Source organism: Lissotriton vulgaris, chromosome 4_1 (genome assembly GCF_964263255.1).
Source record: "Lissotriton vulgaris chromosome 4_1, aLisVul1.2, whole genome shotgun sequence".
Classification (NCBI taxonomy): Eukaryota; Metazoa; Chordata; class Amphibia; order Caudata; family Salamandridae; genus Lissotriton; species Lissotriton vulgaris.
The window spans coordinates 1,270,864,408-1,270,890,372 of NC_141691.1; the positions used below are offsets into that span (position 1 = coordinate 1,270,864,408).

The window sequence follows — 25,965 nt, forward strand, 5'->3', positions numbered from 1 at the left end:
GGCGTCAGCTGGTTCATCGAGGAGGGTCTTTGGGCACTGGACTTCGGGTCCCAGTCGCCGGGGGGACGTCCTCGTGATCTTGGTTCGGGGTGGCCCGGCCCGGGCTCGGCTGGTGCAGAGTGGGCTGGTCCGGAGCATCCTGGTGGGCACCAGATGGGTTGTTGCAGCAGAGCCTCTGCTGATGGGAGTCCCAATCTTCAAGAGGGTCAAGGCAGGCAGGTCGTTTGGGTGTCCCAAGGTTGCTGTCCGCGGGGGTCGCCGGGTTTAGGCAGGAGAAGGTTCCAGGATCAACAGGCCGGTAGGGCTGGGGCCAAGTCAGTTGTTTTTGTCCTGTTGTTAGCAGCTTCATGGCGGGTCTTCTTCTTCTTGATCTTCTTTTTGGTATCGGGATCCCTGGAAGGAAGGTTCAGGGAGCCCCTACATACTAAATTTAGGGGCGTTACAGGTAGGGCAAGGGCAGGGACCAATGGGTCCCTGTCCTGGGGTGAGTACACCCCCTAGCCTGCTCCTCTCCTGTGGGAGGGGGGCAGGAGCCTAGCTGAGATTGGGCAGGGCTCCCATCTACAAGCTGGCCAGAGCCCGGGGTTGTGCTTCACCTCGCCTCCTCTACCTGAGGGGTGGAGTTGGCAAAGGTTGACTGACATAGTTTTTCCTGCCAGTCTTCCCGCCAGTGTGGGGTAAAACTGGTGGGGGCCAGTTGCTGGGTACAGCAAATGGTCTAGAGAAGCTCTCAGATGCGGCATGCCTTTGAAGCTTCCCCCTGTCCATCCTGGGGGAGGATACATAGCACCTCGCCCAGGATGTGCATTGTTGCAGGCCCAGGAGAGCGGGGGCTCTCCACTCAGGGGTCCAGCAACATGTCTGCAGTGTGGCAGCCTCTGCAGCCACTCAGCCCAGACGTGGATTGTAGGTTCGGGTTTTGGAGGGCATCTCTAAGATGCCCTCGGGTGCATTTTACATTAAATCCCACACTGGCATCAGTGCAGGTTCAATGTGCTGAGAAGTTTGGTACCAAACTTGTCAGTCTTCAGTGTAGCCATTATGGTGCTGTGGAGTTCGTAATGACAACCTCCCAGCACCATATACTCTTAATGGCATCACTGCACTTACAGTGCCCAGGAATGGCCCTGGGTACTGTAGGGGCACAGGGCGCATGCACCTGTGCCCTCACCTCTGGCATAGGGCACCCAGCTAGAGGGGTGACTGAAGTATGCCAGGGCAGTGGGTTCTGTGGGCATGGCACACAGGGATGTGTGCCATGTCGACTCGGTTTAGTTCTGTACTTAGGCACTCAGCCTGCAAAGGCAGTGTGTGGGTGCCAGGGTACAGGGCGCCTGAGGGTGGCACAATAAGTGTTGCAGCCCTCAGGGGTCTTCTCTGGTCACCATGCCCTGGGTACCTTGGGTACCCTTTACTAGGGGCTGACCGGTGGCCAGAGATGCCAATTGGGTCTTTTGTTTCAGCATAGTTTTAGGGAAGGAACACAGGCCCTGGGTACCTGGTTGGCAGGAGCCCAGGGCACGCTCAGTCAAAGCCCATCAGCAATTCAGAAAAAAGTGGGGGCATACCAAGGCAAGAAAGATGGCACTTTCTCACAGAGAGCGAACCAGGATCCGATCCAGATGGCAGCAACATGACCAGACTGACCCGGACCTTGGAGCGGAGACGGAGGACGAGTAGCGGGACCAACAGACCATGTACTGGCAGACCTCGCAGAGCGCTGCGTATCAAGGATCCCAACATCACTGGTTCGATGGGGTGGCATGAAGCTGCAAAAACCAGACAGTACTACAGGAGCCGTGCATAGGCTAGGCATCCTGACGAACAATGGACTTTAAGGATATACAATGGTTTGCTGTACACAGTAAGATGCATGGGGGGTGAATAGGGAGATTGTGGTGAATTCCACTGATCCCTACTGCTTGAGTTCTGTTTTGGGGTGACAGGCACTTTGCACTGTTGGGAGGGTTTGGCAGTTCTATGTCCACTATGGAGGGAGGCATGGGGTTCCACAGGGGGAATATTAGCTTAAGTTTGCAGTTATTTAAATTTTTGTTGGCTCACACTGCACTGCCGCTGCGGATTGAAGCAATCGCCCGTCTCCACCGACACACCCAACTCCTAGGTCCGGAAGCTAGACTACATAGGCTTGGGGAACTCATCTCCTGAATTACACAGCAGATGACAAGTGGGAAACGGTTTACATGAAAATAGTGTCCTGGAATTTAAATGGCCTAGAGGACAAAATAAAAAGGGGCATCATTCTGCAATATACTAGGTGTAGGGCCCCAGGTCGTTGTCCTTCTACTGGACACCCACATGAAGGGGTTAAAAATATCATGCTCTTGATTGGGATATTGAGTGGTGGCCCATGTGGGATAGTCAACAGGCTTAAGAGAGGTGGGTATTCTAGTAAAACGTGCACTTCCTCTTACTATCCAAGACATATGGTCTGACAAACAAGTAGTGGGGGCTCGCCGTGGGAGTGCCGCAGGCGGTGGGGAAGGGCAGGGGAGGGGTAGGGCGGGGGGTAGTAAACTCCGGCATACGGCATAATGGAGTTCAGTGAATAAATAAATAAATAAAACATTTTACATTGCGTTACACCGTATGCCGGAGTTTACTACCCCCGCCACGCCCCGCAGCACTCCCACGGCGAGCCACCACTACAAACAAGGGAGACTCGTGCCCCTGTTGGGGAGATAGGTGGGACTGACACTTAAATTCTATCGATCTACATCCCACCACGTCTATTTGATATCACTTTCTCTGATCTGAGCACTACCTCGCGGCACTGCCTGATGACAAATTACTTATTGTGGGCGTTTTCAACCTTGTGCTCAGCGACGAACATGATCGATGGATCCCCTCCTCCACCGAACGGTGGGGACTACCCACCAACTGCTCTCGGGTTTCGTGATTCCCTTGGGTTGATGGACATATGGTGAGCACACAAACCCAGGGAAAATCAACAAGAATACACTTTAGATTCAGGGGCATACTTGGCATATGGTATATGAGAGCATTCTCCCACATGGGCAGTGTTTGTTTGGTCTACAGAGGTGGGGTGGGGAGGGTGTTATGGCTATAAACTCCTGGTACCTCAAACTATCTCTCATTAGGGTGGGCCTTATAAAAACAACAAAACAATACTTTAACGGAACGTGTCCTTTGTGGACTCCATTCAAACACTTTGGGAGGCTTACAAAACTGTAGTTAGAGGCCAGGCCATCTCCTTTATAGAGGGACAAAAAAAGGTCAAGTTAGAAGAGCTCAAGAGGGAGATTCAGTTCCAGGAGCAGAGCCACATCACTTTACAGAGCCCAGAGACCAAGCACACGTTAATCTTAAAACATAGAGAGTATAAAGACCAGACTATGGGAGCAGCCAAAAAGATCCACTGGGCTACTCAAAATTGCATCTACGAGAAAGGGAATAAAAAGGCAAGCTACTGGCGTAGCTAGATAAAAGGGAACAATTCCGACACTGGTTGTTGGGAAGTTAAGACACAGGAAGGGGGGATGGTGAGGAAGAGACAGCATATGGGTGAAGCCTTTGCTGACTTGTATGCTCAGATCTACTCCCCGGCAGTGACCACCACAGCTAATGATGCCCGGGAGTTTCTCTGCAATATCCACATGCAGGATCTCTCAGATTCGGATAGAGACCTTCTAGATGCAGACATTAGTGAAGCGGAGCTTGTGAGAGAAATACAAAAGCTCCGAGCAGGCAAGGCAGTGGGCCCCAATGGAGTTCTGATCAAACTCTACAAACAGATGTTCCGCATTGGCCCCTCACCTCTTAAAAATGTTTAAAGAAAGCAAGCAAAGGGATGCGTTGCCGAAAGATCAGGGATTAGCCACCATTGTGATCATCCATATAGACCGGAAACCCCAAAGGAATGAGCCTCATATAGGCCTATCTCGATTTTAAATGCTGAGGTTAAAATACTAGCTAAGATGCTTGCCTGGTCAAAGTGATCCCAAACTTAGTCCATCCAAATCAATAGGGCTTCATGACCTATTGGGGCGTGACCCTAAACATTCGACCTTTGCATAGAACGCTTGGCCAAGTGGCCAACCCACAGGAGCAGGCTCTGGTCCTGTCGCTAGACGCCAGGATGGCATTTGACACAGTAGAATGCGACTACATTTCCAAAGTGTTGAACAAACTGGACTTTGGTCAGACCTTCATACAGTGGATATCGCTTTTATACTCTGGTCCGCTGGCACTGGTTAAAGTTAATGGGGTCTGTATCAAGAATTCCGACTCCAGCGGGCTATCAGGCATATCACCCCTAATTGTTGCACTGGCGGAATGGATCCAATGAGACCCATTGGTTCGAGGCTTATGCAGGGATGAGCAGTGGGATGATCACATATCTCTATTTGCGGAGGATGTGCTGCTGTACATAACAGATCCATAAAACAAACCAAACAGACAGACGAAGATTGTCACCATTTTCGGTAGCTATTCTGGTTATACAATCAATTAGTGCAAATCCTTGATATATTCATTTTGAGGACAGGTCCCACGGCTTTTGTTAGACTGCTTGGTGACAGTTGCCACCACAGAGTTCTGCTACCATAGGATTTATATCACAGACCTCTTCTTCCACAGTAGCTTAGCCCCGTTGCTAGAGAGGTTGAAAAAAGATGTGCAACATAGGAGGTCCCTACCGCTGTTAATCCTGGGCAGGGCTGCAATATTTATAATGATGTTCATGCCCCGTTTCTTAAATGCCCTTCAAAATACGCAATACGCAAAACACAGATCATACTTTAAAGCGATTGAGGGGGAGGTTTGAACGCTGCTCTGCAGTATGGTCCCAGGAACATATAGCACTGCACAAACTCACACTGGGCTGGTATGATAGAAGACGCTGGTATGATGGAGGGCTGGTGCTGCCCGATGTGCAGGAATATTACTGGGCAGGACAACCAAGCACCATTAACAGTTGGGTTTTCCTTCCCCAAACAGAACTTGCCTTCTGAATGGATGGATAGCTCTGCAACCCAGAGGATACCTCATGACCCTTTATAGAAGGCCTAGGCTCACGGACTTACCTGACCTCACGTGGACTGTAGTGGCCATCTGGCAAGCAGCAACACTGGCCCTGAGATGGAAAGATAAGATCTCACAAGCTACACCATTATGGGACACTGAAATTCTGAGGTGCTCTAAGGAAACAACCAGGGTTTGACAAATGGGACCTCATCAAATTTCCTGGGTGCGAGATGTGGATCCAAAGGTATCCTATCTGATCTGCAGCGCGACTGTGTGAAAGTGCCTCTTTTGACATGGTTAGCCCCTCCAGATTTTGCCTGGAAAATTATGTGGTTTTGATTGTAAGTGCACAGGGTCCTTGCCAACCAGGTCTCCTGTGCCAGTGCTCCTTCCTCAAATGTGTACCACGATTGATACAACTTCAGACCCCCTGCAAGTCCTTAGTAAATGGTACCTTTGGTCCCTAGGGCATGGGGACCGAAGAGGGTCCCCTATGGACCCTTCACCAAGGCCATGCCACTGCAGTTTGCATGCCTGGGTGCAGTGGAAAAATGACAAAGTTGACATGGCACACTGCTTGTGTGCCATGTACAGCAGCACTGCGGTACGTCACCCTCTAGAAGGCCTTACAAGCCCTAAAGCAGAGTGTACTATATCTCAGGAGTTGGGCATATCTGCATGAGCAGATATACCCCTTCAATATTTAAGTCTATTCTTAATATTGCTAGTGCCAGTGAAGCCTAAGAGAGTGCATAGGCTGGAAACTTGGCAACTCAAGGGTGTATGTTTGGTGCTGCCTTGTGCCCCCCACCCCTGTACTTACCTTAACCCCAGGAGATTGATCACTGACACCAGTTTACTCACCTGTGAGCAGCACATCTTCAATCACCCCCAGTCTCCATTGATTAACATTGGGCGCCCGATCCCAAATTTACCTCGGCACCCCACTGACCCTGTGCCACAGCTGGTGCACTGGTACTGATTTGAACCTTGCCTGGTGTTGACCACGGACCTCAAAGACTGAATTTGTAAGTCGTGTAATTTCCTTCAAAACTGCCTTCTTGTTTCCGCCAAGAGGTTAACATAGCTGAACTGAAAAATTGGACTGTGTTCACTTTTTAAAGTGAGAAGTATTTTTTTATTGAAACACATACTTACCTTTTAACGTACATCTTGGTCTAAAAAATAAATCTTGAATGAAGCGTATTTTTATAAAATTGGTATGGATCTCATATGCCAAATATTGATCACTGTGTATATAACAAATGTCTTAAACTCCTCTGTGCCAGGCCTAAGGCTGCTCGTCCGCAGTACCACAAATGGAGCACTTTGGATTTACATGGAGCCCTATACACTTCTGGGGGAATCTCTGGACTCTTTTCACAATTTAAACTCTTAGTGATATAGTGAGAGTCAGCTTCCTACAGCGACGTATCAGCTAGCGCCCATTGAAACCTATAATTACATATTACTCCAGAATGCACTCAGAGCGTTGTTGCCAAGAGGAACTAATCTCCCGGAATCCTCGCGCCTAGAAGGTAGGCTACTAGACAAGTATATGCCCTGTAAGGCCACCTCATTGACATATAAAATGCTGCTGAACAATATACCTGACTTACTACAGATCCTACAGGAGCAATGAGCTCATAACCTAGAGAGCTTGGAGGACAGTGAGTGGGCCAAGGCTTTTGCGTCTCCTAGGGAGGTGGCCATAATGGCAGGTTTCTGCCTGGTGCAATTGAAGGTCCTCCATAGCTCACACTATGACCAAACAACGATGGGAAAGATGGGAATGACAGGAGATGGGCATTGTTTGCGGAGTGGGCTGACGGGTACGTTTTTCCACATCCTTTGGGAGTGCCCCAGGGTGCAAGGATGTTGGACAGCGTTAGTTGAATGCATGGGGGCTGTGGGTGGAGGACCTATGGAGGTCTCAGCCAGGTGGTGTGTGTTATTATCTGGGGAGAAAGAGATGCAACAAATATGAGTGACACTGGGTTTGGTAATGGCTAAGAGAAATATAGCGCAACTATGGGGAGCTGATCAGACCTCGCTGCTTGAAGAATGGAAACAACATAAGGACTGGTGCATGCTGGTGGAGAAGGTGGATTACGAGGGCCGAGGATGCCCCCAAAAGTGGGGTAAAATTTGGAACCAATGGAACGCCTACAGGAGCAATATTTGTAGCGAACCCAGTTTACTCAATATTAATGAGACTTTACCAGGAACTATCACCCATGCAGTCCGTGTACGGAGGGAAGAGGAGGGGACTGGGTGGTAGGGGTGAGAGGGGATTGTCACAGTATAAGCAATCAAGATGTACGACATTGCAGTTGCAAAATGTATGTGTTATCTAAAATGCAAATAAAAAGATGTATATATATATATATATATATATATATATATATATATATATATATATATATATATATATATATATATGAACAAAATCTTCAAATCGGCACACTCCTGCAATGAAGACACGGACCCAAGGCTGCAGTAAGGGAGATTTATTTCAACCTCTCAGGCGACGCGTTTCGAGCAACTAGTGCTCTTGATCACACATATATATATATATATATATATATATATATATATATATACATCTTTTTTTTTTAAAGATATAGTTATAAAACCAAATCACAAATCTGATAAGAGATGTATGCATCTTCCACGTCAATTGATTTGAGTCCTGGGTCTTTCACTCAACCGATCTTCCTAAAGAGACCATCCTGCATGTGGTTTATCTTTGCACAGTTATTTTATTTAGCAATATTGCATTTAGATTGCTGGACACTGAACAATTCTCAGTGCTCCCTGTCTCTCCTCTTCGCGTAGTAATAATGCTACCCAGTGCCAGTAAAATAATGTGATTCTGTGGCTGTGGTGTTTTCTTATGATTGTGGATCGGTTGCATTTGTCACAGAGTCCACCATCTAATGCATGATTTGCGGATTTCAACAAAAAAAAATTTATTTCTTGCTCAAACTGATCAAAAATTACAAAAAATGCAACCACATGTGTCTTGTCGCACAGTAGCTGGCCCTTTACTGTGTAGTGGCAGGGCAGCTTTCAGTTGCCTATTGCTGTGTTACTAAAGAAGTGATACCTTTGCCTTACAGTGTTAACATATGGCAAATGTAAAAAAAAGTGAAGTAATACTGCCACAAAGTGCGCTACTTAACCCCACGTAATTTGCCTTTTATTGCCGCATAAATTTGTCAATCCTGACATGTTGTCCTCATCTGCAACCTAATTCCAGTGAACCTGACTATACTATTGCAAAGCAACAACTTACCGATAAACCGCATGTGCTCTATTAGTCCACTACACCCCCCACAGACACACTCAAACACACCTATTTAAATCTCATCAAGACATTTTTGTAGAAACCATCTTTCCACATGCCATGTCACCATAACTAGAGCCAACAAGATCCTCCAGATCCGTGTGAAGAGACTCTTCAGACTAAGGATAATGCAGCAGGGCCATACAAGTAACATATAAAAAAGCGCTGTGCATTGCATGCTGATTAAATATAGACCTTAGATACCTTGGCAGAATTCACATTGGAACTTATTTGCACTTGAACTGGCAGTGACTTTGAATTTGGTCTTATCGTGGATATTACTCCTAAAATGGTGGGGTAAAACGTATTTAATTTTAAGGGGCTGTCGCTGAAAAGTTTTCTGACTTTTTGTTTCCTTTCCCAGGACTCTGAAGGAGTGGAAATTATGCTAGGTGTGTGCGCCAGTGGTCTCCTCATATATCGCGACAGACTCAGAATAAACCGATTTGCCTGGCCGAAGGTTCTAAAGATTTCATACAAAAGGAACAATTTCTACATTAAAATTCGACCGGGAGAAGTAAGTGTACTCCAGTGTGAATACTTTACCTCATTTTTTTCAGCTTACAAATCAATGGAAAGTTCATCTATGAGTTTATAGCAAAGGAGGATTAACTAGAGACATGTCAAACGTGCTCAGAGATTGCACTGGATCCACAAAGTTTAACTGACCCTCTGTCACTGTGAAGTTTCCAAGCTCAAGACTTTCCAAGTGTATTTCTCTTTTTTTACAGCGGAGGCGGCGAATTAGCTAGCATGGGTGTTATTGTGATGCTCTGTTCATTATACAGCCTGGGGAAACATAAGACTTCCCGTCACCATTTCTATTTCACCCCGCATTCTCCTTAACTGAGAGAAGACCATCTTAAATAATGATACTAAACCAAAGCTAATTCACATTTGCTTCAAAAGCTAACATCTCTACATTGAAAGGCTTCAGCCCTGGGTTTAGTTGTGCAGTGCTTTCTTATGCCATGGGGTTGAAAGCACTGAGAGTGAGATGCATACAGTCGTATCTTGGACTGTTAGTCTGATGAACTTGCCTTCTCCTTGTTTTGTTCAGCCATGTAGCCTTAAAAGTACTTCCAAATTGCCACAAAATGCTTTGATCTTAGTTTATTGCGAGTGTCAATCAGCAACTATCCATTCCGGAGACTAACAACACTGTGGTGCACAACTTCCCAAGATCAAACCTAATGTCATATAATCCAGGAGCTGCTGGTTCATTCAGTGAGATGGAGAGGATGGCTAGACACCCCCAAGTAGTTTGTCTGAAGATGTACTTTGAATTTTATGAAGGAGAATTATTTTTGTGCTATGCTTTATGGAATACACAACCTTTTTCCTTACTGTGCCGAGGTAGGCCATCACGTAATCATTGGGGGCTTCTACCACACAAGTTACATTTCTTTTGATTTATTTTGATGAAGGGATTCAGCTGCTCTGGAATATTAAACAACCTATGCACAATTTTTAAAAATACTTCTTTCTCTTGTGCTGACATTGACACAGTAGCAGGCCTGGTGCAGATAGTTTCCGTATTGTAGAGTATTTTACTCTCCACAAACTATTGACCTAGACTTAACAAAATAGTGTGGCAGGGTATTTAAGTGTAGCATACTTATATCACCGAAAGAGTCACTTTGCGCCATCAGTTTGTGTTCATAACAAAATAATTTCAGAGACTGTAATTGACCCTAGTGGCTTCTTCCTTGATCATCGATTGGCTCAAAGGAAACAATTTGATCATCAAATGATTTTCTGTGTTAGAACGTATGCAGTACCTAACTTTGATTTACACCGCATGCTAGGCTGTTCGTCAGTCATTCACTGCAGAGTCGCAATATGTACTCTTGCTGTAATGTAGATATCTTAAATCACACATCACCTTCTCTACATTTGCAGTCTTCTATCGTTTCTTGAAACTCTAGATAGCCTACACCTACCTATATACCTTCTAACATAATTTGCAGCTTGTCCCTTTCTGGTCCTGAATGCGTCATCATAAATAACCTATACTAGATAACCTAAATCTAGGCGAGTATTCATTGCAAAATAAAACATTTTTATGGAAGACGCGATTTTAGTGATCCAAATGATGGATGACAAATCCTCTACAAACATCACAAAATAAATCATGAAATTACTCACTGGTGGAAAATGGAAACGGTAGCGGTTTAGTGATATGCAACATATGTGTTGATGTTATGAGCAATGTATTTTGGTTATATGCAGTGCTTTAGAAATGTTCACTTGTGCAAGATGTGCAGAATTTTCAGATGGTTGACAAACCAGATGAAATTTCAAATTTATCTTTTACAAATCTTTTTTAATCAATTTTTGAGGTTCATAAAGAAAGCCAGCTAACAATCTGAAAGTGCTATTACAAACATATAGCAATACATGCATCTTTTCAGATTACCCATTAGAGGTCCCCCACAAGACGGTGGAAAGCAAATAATATCATAGACCACTTATCATTATCAAAAGGTCACTCCTCACATACCAAGCTGGGTATACCTTTCAGTAATCAGATACATGTCATGAAAAATTTCCATCTCTGAAAAATCAGCTGCGGCATTTATCTGATTATCACAATCACACAATTACAGTTGTTTGTCTACTACAAATGAACGTTCACCACCTTTTTTTCCACCTTTTCTATACGTACATTTCCAATTACCATTCACAGGCACTCAAAATGAAATTGTCTGCCCACGTTTTCTAAAGCGTAATAGAAGCTACTGTGTAATTCCATCAAGGAAGCACTTATTTGCTGCAAATCCATCTAGAACCTACCCAAAGGAGGAAAAACATTGTTTACAAATCAGTGCAGTATAAAGGTCAGACGAAAACGACAAAAAAATAATAATGTAGAAACTGGTGATGGTGGTAAGGGGTTTCACCCCACCTGCTCTGCCGCCACCAATAGGCAGGACTACTTGATGGGGAAGCGTCGTTTTGGATTTGTTGAGCTATCTACAGTGGAAAGCATTGTGTGAGAAGATAACTGGTACAGTTCTGTCAGGTAATGGCACATGTCGCATCTGGAAAGTAAATGAGAAAATTATGAAAAACCTTAAAATATGACTGCTATGAGCTCTGTAATTTAATACAAGGTCAGTATATTTTTGCATCGTTTGAGTGGTGAATTGTTAAATAATAAAAGGTGGCTTGAATCGTTTTATATGACGAGTTACATGACTTTGAAATGAAACTGCATACATATTTCATTTACCTCATTTGCTATTTGTGGTCTCACCATGCACATGTAATTCCTTTACCCCATTTGATACTTGGTGGTCACAGCTTGAATCCGAGCCTCTTCACCAGATGTAAACAAGAGAGTTTACAAACCAGCACTCGGTGCATTCATTTGCTTCTGACGAGATGCTGTTGAGCCTTATTCACAAACTTGTTTTGGCAAACCTAGGTTCAACTCAGGAGAACAAAAAAGTCATCCTAAATTGAAAATACAGTGGAAAATCTAGCACTCTGATCATCTTCAATGCTAAGATCAAGGAAGGGGTGAACATGTTTGTGCTTCGGTGAGGAGTGTGTCTAGTGGGCTGAGAAGGCAGAGAAAACATACACAATTCCGAAGGTTTTCTGAGTTGTAATAACCCTTTCCTTTGTATTTTGCCCCTTAATTAACATAGTTCAAGTTAGTAACAACAAAGGCTGACGTGCATTTCAAATGGAAGTACAGAACACACAAACAAATGTAAACTTCATGAAGGTCAAAGACAACAAAAGACAAAATAAATAAGGTGTAGTTTTATCTCAAATGAAAATGTTATCTGGGAGATTTTACCTTTGCAGAATATCTACTAGGAAGGAGTTAGACCTTTGAATAGAAATCTACGTTTTTGCAGCATGAATCTTTCTACATAACAAAATGTCTACTTACTGGTAGGAGTAGTTTTGCAGTGTGAACAAGTTTCAGGATTCACATGTTATGCATTATTTCGCAACCTAGAGTTTGGATGTGGAACTCTCATCTTTTAATAGCCCATTTCTTTTTTTGTTGGACGTCAACTGTTTTCACAATTTAGTGCCTAGTCCAACATTCATCTGATGTCAGACGCCTGCCCTTTATGCCCCTTTGTGTGGTTGCCATCTTCACATTCCTTTTTCCACCATTAGGTCTGGAAGCATTACTGAAAGCTGTCTAAATGTTGAAAGATAGAAAACAAGGGATCGTCTAAGCAAATGTAAGATTCTAGAGGGAAACACATAATTGTACCAGAAGGAAAGGGGACTTGTAGAAGAAATCCACAGCTTCTGACCCAAAGACGCCAAAGTTAGTGGGACACTTGGGCGGCTAACGAGAGAAGGCCGGAGAATGTGCGGGCAGGTGCTCCCCTGCTCTGAGGGAGATAAAGAACACACTTTTCTGATTAAACCCAGAGTGCTACCACAAGTGTGCCTAGAGGGACAGAGAAACCTCTGTCTAATCAGAGACCACAACACTGAGGGCTGCAAGTCTTGCGTAGAGTTGTATCCCAAAATGCTGAGAGCAAGGGAGAAGTAAATGCAGTAACAGTACGGCATGTAAGGGGAGAAGGAAACCCCTTCCCTGAGAGACCTTAGGCTGTAAAGCGAGAAGGAGGACAACATCGTCGTAAGAGCCGAGGGACAGGACTTGGACATCAGAAAGAAGGTAATCGGTGTTGAGCGGCAGAACAAGAAACACAAAGAAAAGGGTGGACAGGTAAGGATGAAAAAACAAGGGGTAAACAAGCCAAGAGCATCTGACTGCAGAACCCAAATGACTATCTCAGAGCTTAAATCTTGCTTACAGAAGGCAAGTCAAGCTCCAAAGAACCCTTCTTGTCCCACCCCAAGGACACCACAGGAGGTCGAGACTCTAAAGATGCTGGCATTGAAGGGTGACCGAAGTCGAGACAAGTCTATATAGACCACGTCCGAACACTAGCAACCGAGATGTCGATGCCAAAAAAGACTGGGAAGCATGCTGGAGACCGAAGAATGCACACTCAAAATCAAGAGCAAATTGAGACAGCTTGAGTCCGAAATGGTAGTGATACCTCAAAAGAAGGACATCAACACCTCCCTTCGAGAGTTCCATATCCTGTCAAGACCTTGACAGAAAAGTATAGGAGGAGAAAGACTCTGGGAGCCCCCAATGACTCCGGAGACACAGGTGGAAGAGGAAAAATAAATATTCTATATAAAGATGACCCCACAGCTTAGAGGGCTCGAAAATGCATTGGAAACAATGGTAGGACCTCATGGCCGATTACCTGGAAGATGGAGCAAACACATTTCTGTCGAGGCCTTCACCTCTGGATGACATTGCCATGCACAATCAAATTGTCAAGAGGGTAGCATACTCGTATGGGGACCAGCTGAAGGAAGAAAAGTTACAGGCATGTTTTCTGCTCGAGACACTCCTACCCTCACAAAAGCAAAAGCCAGTACCTGCTAATGCTTCTGAGCATTCTTTTTTTAGTTTAAAAGAAGAACTTTATTGAACAGAAAGAATGCAATAAAGAAATAAGATACAATATTAATGTCAAATACAATGCAAGTAAAAAAAATGTGGGTAATATAAAGAAAGAAAAAAGGGAAAAGAAAGGAAGAAAAAAAGGGGGAGAGAGAGAGAGGGAGAGGAACTCAGCAATTAAAATACAATATCCATATATAAAATGTAACATATCGAAAAAACCTGCAAGTTTTCCAGAAAACATTATCCAAAGTTAAAGAAAAAAGGTATATGTAGAAAAAGAAGTACATTTAAGTAAGAAGCATATCAAGGGGGTTTAGGTACTTCCTCAATACGGGGAGAATGCAACATGGAGGATTGAGCTGATGAGTCTAGGAAAATAGTAATGGGTAACCACAATAAGTCACGTTTGATAGCAAGTGTAACAGGATAAACATATGCTCTATCTAGCCTATGATTAAAACAAACACCATACCACCAAGCCTGAAAGGAGATGGACGATGTGTCTTTCCAAGCTTTAGTAATTTGTTGAAATGCTACAGCCAGGAGAAGGTCGATAATAGAAGTATTAAAGTCAGAGGAGGACCATATATCAAAAAGGCTACCTAGAAAAATATGTGTAAGGGAGAAGGGGAAATTAGTAGAAAAAATTGTGTTAAGTTGTTGCCATACTTTAGACCAAAAAATATGAACCATAGGACATGAGAAAAGCATGTGTTTCATATCTGCTCTCGATTCCGAGCAGGACCAACATGTTGAAGGGAGAGAGGATTTGATTGAATGTAGTTTAGCAGGGGTGATCAAAAGTCGGTTATAAATAAAAAATAAAGTTTGGGTGGTATTAGCTGCTCTAGAAGACTTCCTTATCTTGTTCCATATATCCTGCCACAAAGAGATAGAAAAAGACTCCTCTAAATCAAGTTCCCACTCTTGTTCAACTTTCGATTTATCTCTATCAACAGAGGATTCATGTAGTTTTAGGTCTCGGCTAGAAACGCGCGAAGCGCGTTCTCGCCAGAGAACTATAGTCGGCGTCTCAGCCGAAAAGAACGACGAGGGGAGACATGACCTGGCCGCGCGCAGCGTTTTCCGATCGTATAACGTTGGGCGCGTGCACTTCTGCCGACAGCATGGCAGACAAAACCGGATCGCGGCGTGCGCCTCGTGGAATGCAGGGGGAGCTTGCAGAGGGGCGCGCAGCGCTGATAACAGCACTGTCTTGTTTCAATTATTGCGGCCAGACACGGGCGCGATAACTGAAAGCATATGTGCGCGTGCACCACTTGTTTACAATAGCGATCCCGAAAGTGATCGCTTTCAGTGCCTGCCTTCGGGTGATGCTTGTTACTTTTACAGTTTGTCTTTACAGTGTCAAATTCATGCTGATTTTTTTTTTCCTTTGCAATGTTATATTTTGCGACAAAATGCCACAGGTCATGATGTACACGCAAACGAGAGAAACCGTAAAACATTGGTATGTTTAGAAGGTATACTTCTCGACATTGTTTTGTTGTAAGTCAGGATTCGAGAAGCGCAGGGGCGCATTTTACCGCAAGAGACTGTCGAAGTTTTCGGTTGCACATTCCCGCAAACCTCCGTAACAGGAGCTCAATAACAAACAGTTGGCAAAGTTTCCATTCCCTGTCGGGAGCAGTTGCTGCTACTCTCCATTCTCGGGCGACATGACTTGTATTATTAGCTTGCTTGTTTAAATAAGAGACAGTGAACAAGACAATAAGTCACTAATTAATCTTTCTACACGCTAATCATTTTTATCTCAGTAAAATAACAAATTTGCGAACATGGGTCACGTTTAAGTAACATTTTTCGACGAAATGGTTACACAGCCATATTTGGTGAGGGCAATAAGAGTAACCCAAGTCGGTAAACAATTGCGAAGTTTGATTTAAGTCGCAGCTCTTTGTTCCAACTCTGAGACGGACATCCACAGTGAGGAGAACGTGCATATACTTACAGCCGTAAAACGGAAATGTCAACGTTTTTGACTAAAACACGAACACATAAAATGTGGACTAAACGGACACTTTGAGAAAAGCTTCAAGTCTGGTAGAAAATAAGCCAAAGAACTCAAACGGACCCCACTGCAATTCCACCCAAGGTAAGAGGAAATTACCTGTCTCAGGCCCAGTAAGAACGGCATTCTCCATTCTCACGCCCGGCGATACACGCTTTGAACAATAAAGTCCTTCCAACAATATCTCCACCCATCTGGTCTGGACTAGCTGTCCGCAGTGCAATTTAATCCAAGCCCCTCAGCCATGGCAGAGAACGTTCAGTAAACAAGGTTAGAGTCACCGTGTGCATCCATCCCCCTGCTAGCTCTGTGCCCAGCGCCCTTGTTGCCTTCCTTCTCCTCACCCACCCGCATCCATCCCCCTGCTAGCTCTGTGCCCAGCGCCCTTGTCGCCTTCCTCTCCCCCACCCACCCACGCCCAATCTCACCCACAGTAACATGCTCTGCTTGCCAAGGGGGAAATAACATCACCCAGCACGGCAAGTTCCAAGCAGGCAGCTGCTGATTAATAACTAAAAAGAGCTGCTGTGCATGGCCCTTAACAACTTGAGACCGAGCACGGACCTGTAAACATTATTCTGGTCTTTGCTTGTTTTCTTCAGAAGAGTTGTTTTAAAGTCTGTTATGGAGTGTTGCGATCCCCAGTTTGTCCACTGTTGCTCATGGTTCTTTGATTGTGAGCTGGCATGTTCTCAAGAGTGGCTCCTTAACAATTTGACAATGACAAGGTGTAAAATGAATATAAGTAACGTCTTGAAATATCCTCACTGTATAACCGCAAACTTGTTTGACCCTCTGGTTTGTACCATATGACAAGCTTTCAGTTATAGTCAAATGTCTGTTTTTTTCCTTATGCCATCTGGAAGTTCGAGCACCCCCACTCCTCAAAGTTCACTCGATTCTTTAGAGCTGATGCCATTTACTTTTGTATTTCGACTTTTCGTAAAACGTATCTTCCGCTGAAGTGTTAAACTGCTTCCCAATGCCCACTTTATTTTAAGTTATTCACAGTTTATAACTTGAACCTTCCTGTGCAATGTGAACAAAATCATTTTATTCAACTCCGGACCTGCATAAAGTGTGAAATACAAATCGTCCGTCTCAAGCAGTTGAGACATTTCGTTTTTTTTATCTGGCCACATTTGTGTACATATGTTGTTTTCCTACAGTTCTACCCTGTCTCTGGTGCCAGCTGGTCTCTGTGTCGACACTGTAAGCCGAGCCAAACTCTTCTCGCCGGGAGGAGGGGCAAAAGGGGTTTTGCTGAGATGTCGCTTTTTATGTATCTGCCTCATCCAGTGCTCCCTCTTAAATTATATTGACGGTGCAATGTCGGTGGTTAACAAAACGCACAGATCAATACAGCTGTGTAGAGCGATCAGGAGAGAGATGTTTAAAACTTTTCTCCAGAAGATGTTCTTTGAACTGTTTCAAGTTGCATTCTTAGGGGGTTTTGAAAGCGAATTGGAACTCAGCCTTGTTACATTTCATGCCGCTCCCCACAGCACCAATTGGTTATTTGGGTGCTGCCCTAGTGGAACTGGTTATATCGGGGCTGTGGTCCCTCTCCGCCCTTCTTAGTCACCTGTATCTGATTCTTTAACGGCTCTAACCTCCATAGCACACTGTGTCCTGAGTTTACTCATTCAGTGCGGTTTTATTGATGACCCTGTTGCCACAAATACATTTCTAGGGAGAACTCGCCTTGCGGATGAGTGCCACATCACTTGGTCTTGATGGTCCCCCTCTGTCTCGTCCCCGTCCCAACAAACTAGTTGGCTCGCTTCTTTCAGGGGTGCATCCCCGCTGCGTGAGTGCTCTTTACAGGACGGAAACATATTAGCTCAGACCAGGCATGAAAAGGCCGAACACAAGAAAGCCAACCCTTCCCGCCAGCCCCCGGGATGTCCCCACCTATGCATGCCCTCCCTAAACATTCATCTATGCCATGTAGCCCGCACTGATCCCCGCTGAATGAACGCACGCACCACATACATACATACATCCACCCCTGACGTGCCCGACCCCATCACACAGCCACAGCTCGACCCCACCACACACAGCCACAGCCCCCCATCTGGAACGGCGTTAACTTTTCACCCCCCACCCTCCTTCCATCCCCCCCACGCCAGCATCGGACTGGCCTTCGTAGTGTGTTGGGGTATACCAGCGTGGGGCACTATACACTTCTTGAGAACTGTGTTCTGCTGTACAGCGCATAGACGCACGTAGTGCCCCACCACAGGTACCAACAACCAGGAAAACAAGCATTTGCAATGCAATAGGTGTCGCAATATTAAAGTTTGAGCTATTAGCATTGCTAAATAATTCAACACCAATAGCTTTTGTTGCAGTTGGTGTTGCAATATTTAGCAATGCCAATAGCTCAAACTTAATTAACCCGAGAACTATTGCATTGCAAATGCTTGTTTCATAGATTTGTGAGGCAGAAGAAGAAGATAACAAAAAGGGTAATGTGAGATAGGAAGAAGGACTACGAGAAAGTGAGGGTGTAAAAGAGTCATAACTTGTCTGAACGACAGCGGTCAACAAATTATAATTGGAAAGGAAAGAAGGAGGGAGAGAAAAACGAGATTGAAGAGTAGAAAAGGAAATACATGTACCGTTAAGAAGGAGTTGATGAACCCATAAAAGGCCATGGGCATGCCAATCTTTCCAGATTGCTTTTGTTTTTAATTTTAATAAGAGGATTATACCAAATAGGAGATTGTAAAAATTGTGCACGATCATCCAGGTCATCCAGAAACAGGGGAAGAAAAAGTTTTCTGGAATTCTTAAGAATAGGTAGAGACATTTTTTGCGGAGCTCGAGACAATAAGACAAATTCTTTAAAGGTAAAAGGGTGAAAAAGGAGGATTCAATGTCAACCCATAATGGAGAAGAGGCGACATCTGGTAACGAAACAGATAGAAAGGAAACCGAATGAGATAGAAAAAAGGAAGTATGGTAAGAGGAAAAATCAGGAAAATTAACTCTTCCCAAATGTTTGGGACGTTTAAGTTTGGAAAAAGACATTCTGGCTCGTTTATTCTGCCAAAGAAAACGAGACAGTATAGAGTAAATATTTTTATAACAGGATTTTGGAATATTAACAGGAAGATTGGAAAGGAAAAATAAAATAATAGGTACTAACATCATTTTAATAGAATCTAATCTATCCCACCAGGAGAGAAATAAAGGATGCCATCTTGTCGTGGATTCTGTTAGAGTAGTTTGTAAATGTTTAATATTAAGAGCTACAGTATCCTTAATTGAAGGAGTAAACCAGAGACCCAAATATTTGATTTTGGAAGGGCTCCAATGAAAAGAGGAAATTAGAAAATCGGCATGAAAACAAAGTTTATTGAGGGGGAGGATTTCACACTTATCGACATTCAGTTTATAACCTGATACAGCCCCAAAGTCCGAGACTTCAGAGAAAAGCAGGGACAGAAATTTGAGGATTAGAAATAAAAAAGAGAATGTCGCCAGCGTAGGGAGAAAGTTTTACTTGTTTTTCACCATAGGAGAATCCAGAGATGTCATCATTGAGCCAAATTTTTGTCCAGAACGGTTCTAAAGCAAGAATAAATAAAAGGGGCGAAAGAGGGCATCCTTGACGAACTCCACGAAACAAGGGGAAGGAAGAAGATACAAGACCATTAGAAAAAATAAAGGATCTAGGAAAAGAATATAACAAGGAGACATAAGAAAGAAATTGAGATCCAATACCAAACCATTTAAGAGAGGACAAAAGAAAAGGCCAATTAACCCTGTCAAAAGCCTGTTCTGCATCTAATGCGATAGCAGCCAAGGAATGATCAGAAGTCTGAGACTTACTAAGAACATTGAAGAAGAGTCGAGTGTTATCTGAGAGGTGACGTCCTTTGATGAAACCACATTGTTCCTTACCAATCAATTGGGGTAGAATTTTGTCTAAACGTAAAGCTAAACTTTTTGCAAAAAATCTTATAATCAAGATTAATCCGAGATATAGGCCTGTAATTTTTACATAAAGTATGATCCTTGTTATCTTTGGGAAGAAGACAAATCAACGCTTCCTGAAAAGAGCCTTCAGATTTCTGAGAAGTTATGAAGAAGGTGAATAATTGATGAAGTTTAGGAACAAGAAAATTGGAGAAATTAGAATAAAATTCAATGGAGAAGCCGTCAGAGCCAGGAGCTTTACCTTTTTTAAGAACGCGAATGGCTTCCAAGATGTCTGTAGAGCCAATAACTTTATCTAAAGAGGAAAAATCTACATCAGATACTGAAGGAGAGGGAATAGAAGATAAGTAACGATCAATGTCGGAAGACAAAGAAGGAGATTCTGGAGTATAGAGAGTTTGATAAAAGTTGGTAAATTCAGCTAAAATATCTTCATCTTTATGAAGGATGGTATTAGAAGAGGAGACAATCGAATCAATCTTCATTCGTTCCTTTCTAACTTTGAGATAATTCACGAGCATATTGCCAGCTTTATTTTGTGGAGAATAATATTTAGCGCTAGAATTAAGCAAAATTAGATTAGCAGAGTCAGTAGATGTTTTATTGAAGGAAAGTTTGGCAGTGATAAGATTATTGAGATCAGATTGTGATTTAGTTGAATAGTATAAATGTTCTAATTGTTTAAATTGAGAAGTGAGTCTGGACAAAGATTGTGTGTCTAAACGCCTCTTTTTGGCAACATAGGAAATAATGAAATCTCTAGAGGCAGCTTTAAAAGTGTCCCAAATCAATTGAGGTGAGGATTGGGGAGATTCATTGACAGTAAAAAAGAGAGAAGCAAAGTCAAGAAAAGCGGTGGAAAAGGACTTATCTAAAAAGAGGGAGTTATTGAATCTCCATCTCCTAGTTCCTTTACTAGGGGGAAGTAAATCAAGTTGAAGGGAAATCGGGGCATGATCTGAAATCAAAATGGAACCTATATCAGAATGTGTAATGTGTTGAGTGAGAGCTTTGGAAATAAAAAGATAATCTATACGGGACTGGGAAGAGTGGACAGGGGAAGAATAAGTATATTCTTGCAAGGTAGGGTTACAAAGCCTCCATGAGTCAACTAGGGATCTTTGAGATATAACAGAGGTGAATTGAGCATGCATTGGAGAAGGGGAAAATCGGGAATACGACTTACGATCTAGGAAAGGATCCATAACCATATTACAATCCCCGCATAAAATAAAATAATCATCTGTGTATTGCATTGTGGAAGAAAGAATTTGAGGCCAAAACAATTTATCCTGCACAGTAGGAGCATATACATTAAAAATAGTTAAAGGAATTTTGTTAACCAACAACGATACAACAACCCACCTGCCCTCCAAGTCATTATCCTGCTTGACAAGTTGAACATTCAAACGTTTATGACAGAGAATAGCAACACCATTACGCTTTCCTGTCCCGGGTGATGCAAAAACATGTCCCACCCAATTACAACGTAATTTAGAAACCTCAACATCTTTGATATGAATTTCCTGTAATAATACTATGTCTCCCTTCAAATGAGCTAAGTGGGAAAGAACACGTTGTCTCTTAATGGGAGAACCCAGACCTTTAACATTCCAAGAAATTACATTAATTGACATTTAAAACTCTAAGAAATATATAATATGAATAGTAACCAACAAGAAAATCAACAACGAATGATAGCTGGAACAAATGCAAGCAATATATCAAAATAGTGAAAAAGGAAGAAGAAGACATAAGGAAGAGAAAGTATCGAGATGTCATAAAAGAAATACAGAAGAGTTGAGAATCGTAATGAGAGAAAGAGAAGAAAAACTGAAGGAAATAAAGTAAATGATTCAAGAAACAAGAAAAGAAGAAGAGGAAAAGAAGAGAGCTGAGAAAGAGAGAAGGTACAAAGAGGAGATGAAAACAGAAGTTCAAAAACAAAAGACATACCATAGAACACCAAGAGAACCGGGGATGGAGGAACCACAAAAGGAAGGAAGCACAACAGACAGAGGACTCCATGGAGACGCGGCAAGGGGAAAAGAGCCACCAGGCACAATCGTGAAGAACAAATGAAAACAATTGCAGGGATCACAAGACCAGCATCTAAATGTCAGGTATGGTCCCACTGTAGTTCGCTCTTTGCTGGTGTCCTCCACTAACAAGTTTTCTTTGGGTGTTAAGCCCCCGATCCACTCCACTAACTGGTCCCTGCTTGTGGCTAGATATCGCCTGCGTTTCCCTGTTGCCATTGATAGTGCTATCAGTTAGCGTTCTAGTATTTTCATAGAACGTTGGCTCTGTTTACTTGGAGCGCGAGCGTTTATCTAACGTCGCACTTCAACTGTAGTTTTCCCTGAGAGGCGAACGTTTTATTCGCGCTCTTTTCTCTAGGCTGAATTTTCAGCAGTTAGAATTAATTAGCAAGTCAGGCTTAGTTTATAAAATTCCGGACACTAATTGGCATTATTTCCGGGGCTTCGGCGGCAGTTCCTGAGCCGCCTTAGTCACACTCCGTGACTCGTTCCTGCCTCTCCTGTGTTCTTGACAGCGGCTCCTCGTCAGGGCATCTTCGGAGTTCAGCAGTTTTCCCGGCAGCCCGTCAGCGGCTCCTCTTCAGTTCTGCTTAGTTTGACAGCGGTCCTCCCTCAGGCAGTCATCTTTCCAGAAGGACTTTGCAGCTGTGTATTGGGTGAGATCGTATCTCGTTTCTTTTTGGAAATACAGTAAAGTAGCTACAGCGCACTTAAAGAACTGAACTCTCTGTCAAGTATAAACCTGCATATGTACAAGGTTCCAGTTCAGACTGACATTTTTGAGTACAACTGCAGAGTTGAAATTCGTGGAGTCTTGGGCAATCTCTAATTAATCAAAAGCGCTTCCAGCTCTAAACATTGGGCGCTTCCTAGTTTTATTTGGAACAGAACTGTTTGGCAGCCTCCTTTGGATAGTGTGAAGTACTGGTCCTACAAGTCATTTCTTCAAGCATCAGAGTCATCAAGTAGATAATAATATATATATATATATATATATATATATATATATATATATATATATATATATATATATATATTCTTGTGTACCACCATTTCAGCAACCCTATTTGTCTTCATATCCTTCATCCATTGACTTCGCCTATTCAGCAGTTCCTATAGAAACCTTCTAGAGAGCAGCTAAAGCCCACACTATACCAGGTAAACAGGAGAGAGTTTAGGAGAGTAATTAGAAGGAAAATTTAGTATGACTATGAGAACCAGAACTTAGTAATGTTGTTGTTATTTCTTACAGAAAGAATATTCATCTCATCCCAAGTAGAGGTGAAGATTCCAGTGTGAGCAGTCTCTCTGTTTGTCTCTTCCACTTCCCCTTTCCCTGGCGTCACTGTAGCAAGAGAAATCTGGCGCAGTGGTGAAAGGGAATTGGGAGCTAGCATCTCCTTCAGTCTGGTATTCCCGCGGAACTCTGGAAACTTCAGGTACCTAATCTGACACTAAAGAGGTATAAAAAGAAGAAAGAGTTCAAATAAAACATGAAGTTAAGACATAGCACCTTTACGAAAACAACAAACAGTAGGAAGAAGTCAAACAACATGACGAGCCATTACAATGAAACACAATAGAACAAGAAATAATTATGCATGAGGAATGTCCATGAATCGGTATTACAGGAATCCAAAAACTGCTGCAGAAGAGTAGGATCTTCATAAGACGTCGTCTTGTTATTGTAGGTGACCCTAAAAAGACAGGGATGAAACAAACCATAGCAGGCATTCAAGGCCCGTGAAGCAGGTCTCATGTCCAAAAATGTCTTACGACAATCAAAAGTAGCCTTAGCGTAGTCCTGAGCAAAGTAGAGATTAGAGCCATTGTAAGAAATCTTCCCTTTTTGCTTGGCTGCTTGAAGGACTCAAAGAAGATCCGTGTATTCCAGAAAATACAGGATAACACCTCTAGGTTTCATTGAGGAAGTGGAGGCTGACGGTCGAGACGCTGGGCCTAGACGATGAGCACGTTGAATATTTAGGGGAGGTGATGCTTGGAGATCAAGAAGAGTGGTGAGGAAAGATAGGAAAAATGAAATTGGATTTGGTCCTTCAAGATTTTTGGCAAGACCATAAACACGTAAGTTGTTACGCCTGTTTCGATTTTCCAAATTTTCAACCTGCTGCTTGAGAAAAGGGATCTCCATTTGCATTGTGGGAACCTGGGCAATGACCGTTTGAGCTGAAGCAAAAGAACCCTACTACTGGAGGCTCGGATCATCTCTCTCCTAAATAGGTCCCTAGAAACAGGGTATTTACCCGGTGACCTTAAGGAGGCGAGAGTTAGACCTCTACTGAAGAAACCAGGCGCAGATCCGGCTGTTCTGAAGAACTATAGGCCGATCTCCCAGCTGCCTTTCCTTGCTAAGGTCCTAGAGCAACACGTGCTGAAGTCTCTATCACTGTACCTCGAATCCCATGGCTTATTGCATGAGCGACAGGCAGGGTTTCGAGCGCACCACAGCACCGAGCTAGTGATGCTCTCGTTGTTGGACGAACTGAGAGGCATGGCTGACGGCAAAAGGCCGAGCGCCCTGATTTTACTAGATCTGTCAGCGGCGTTCGATACCGTCAGTCATGACCTGCTCCTGGGAAGGCTGGAGGCCTTTGGGATCAAAGGCTTGGCCCTCAAGTGGCTGCGATCCTTCCTTCTGGGAAGGACTCAGAGGATACAACTTGGGGAGTCAATATCTGAAGTGGGCCACTTAGAGTGCGGAGTCCCACAGGGCTCCGCACTGTCCCCACTTCTGTTCAATCTTTACCTGCAGCCTTTGATTGCATCCCTGGCTGAGTTGGGCTGCAGAGTCTACAACTATGCTGACGATACTCAGCTAGTGCTGAGTATCGATAACACAGGGACAGCACAAACCCAAGCCCAAAATATCCTGAGGTACACCGTAGGCTGGATGACGAAAAACCTACTAAAGATCAACCCGGATAAGACCGAGGTATTGGTAATTCCATCTACCACCTCACCGTGGAGTGATCTGTACTGGCCTGCTGAGCTTGGATCAGCCCCAAAGCCTAGTGCCAACGTAAAGAGTCTGGGGATTAAATTAGATTGCGACCTGTCAATGTGCAGTCAAGTTTCCGCTGTTGTTGGAACTTGCACGAACATCATCAGACAACTAAGAAAGATAGCCCCCTTCCTTTCTCATTCGATGATGCGCTCAATTGTAGCAGCAACTGTCATCTCCCGGATCGACTATGGGAATGCCCTGTACCTCGGCCTCCCAAAAATGTCGATAAACAGACTCCAGGTCGTAATGAACGACGCCGCACGGCTAATTTTCAGAGTGCCCAGACGAACAAAGGCCTCCCCTCTTCTTCAAAACCTTCACTGGCTCCCTGTTAAGGAGAGGGTTGAATTCAAGAGCCTCTGTATAGCGCATAAGGCGATTTACGGCCATGCGCCGGCCTATATCAAAGCCCGCCTGGAAGTGTACAACCCGACAAGAGCACTCAGATCATCAGACGCTCAGTTACTGGTCTGCCCCCGCTACAAATTAGTGACTAAGGGAGGGAGAGCCTTCTCTGTCCTGGCCCCCCAATTATGGAACAAGCTGCCTGAGGGGCTACGCAGGGAGATGAATCTCCTACGGTTCAGGAAATCTCTGAAAACCTTGCTGTTTAGAAGAGCCTTGACCACAGTGTAGTTCTGTAGCTGCATTTCTCTCAGGAGTGAACCAAGTTATTGTATGACATCGATTTCCAAGCGCCTAGAGGCCTGCAGGTGATTGGGCGCGCTATAAATCGAAATTAACAATAACAATAACAAGATGATCCACTCTCTGCTGTGTGTGAGACCAATTATCCTCAAGACTCTGGAGGCGGGAATTAGTCTCTGTCATATAAGGTTTAAGTGCTCGAATCTCCTCCAATATAAGTTCCATAGAGATGGATTCTGACACGTTGGTGGGAGAGGGAGGATTGGCTTTGACCCTCTTTCCAGAGTTAGTGGCAGAGGATGGAGAGGAGGATTTAGAAAGTTGCTTCGAGGATGAGCGTGAAGCAGGAGTAGAAGAACCCTTGAGAGCAATGTTATCAGATTGTGAATCATCAAATGTGTCTTGTAAAACACTAAAAGGGTTAACATCCTCCAATGGTACATT

At 43.8% G+C, this 25,965-nt stretch overlaps 1 protein-coding gene across 30 annotated transcripts in view; it reads left to right on the forward strand.

The window, feature by feature from the left end:
* EPB41L3 (erythrocyte membrane protein band 4.1 like 3) overlaps nt 1-25,965 on the forward strand; it is an 878,261-nt gene that overhangs the window by 630,486 nt on the left and 221,810 nt on the right. For all 30 annotated transcript variants that reach the window (XM_086965494.1, XM_086965496.1, XM_086965495.1 and 27 more), the window contains exon 9: nt 8,721-8,873. In XM_086965494.1, coding sequence (XP_086821620.1) covers nt 8,721-8,873 — 153 coding nt within the window. The remainder of the gene's footprint in view (nt 1-8,720; nt 8,874-25,965) is intronic.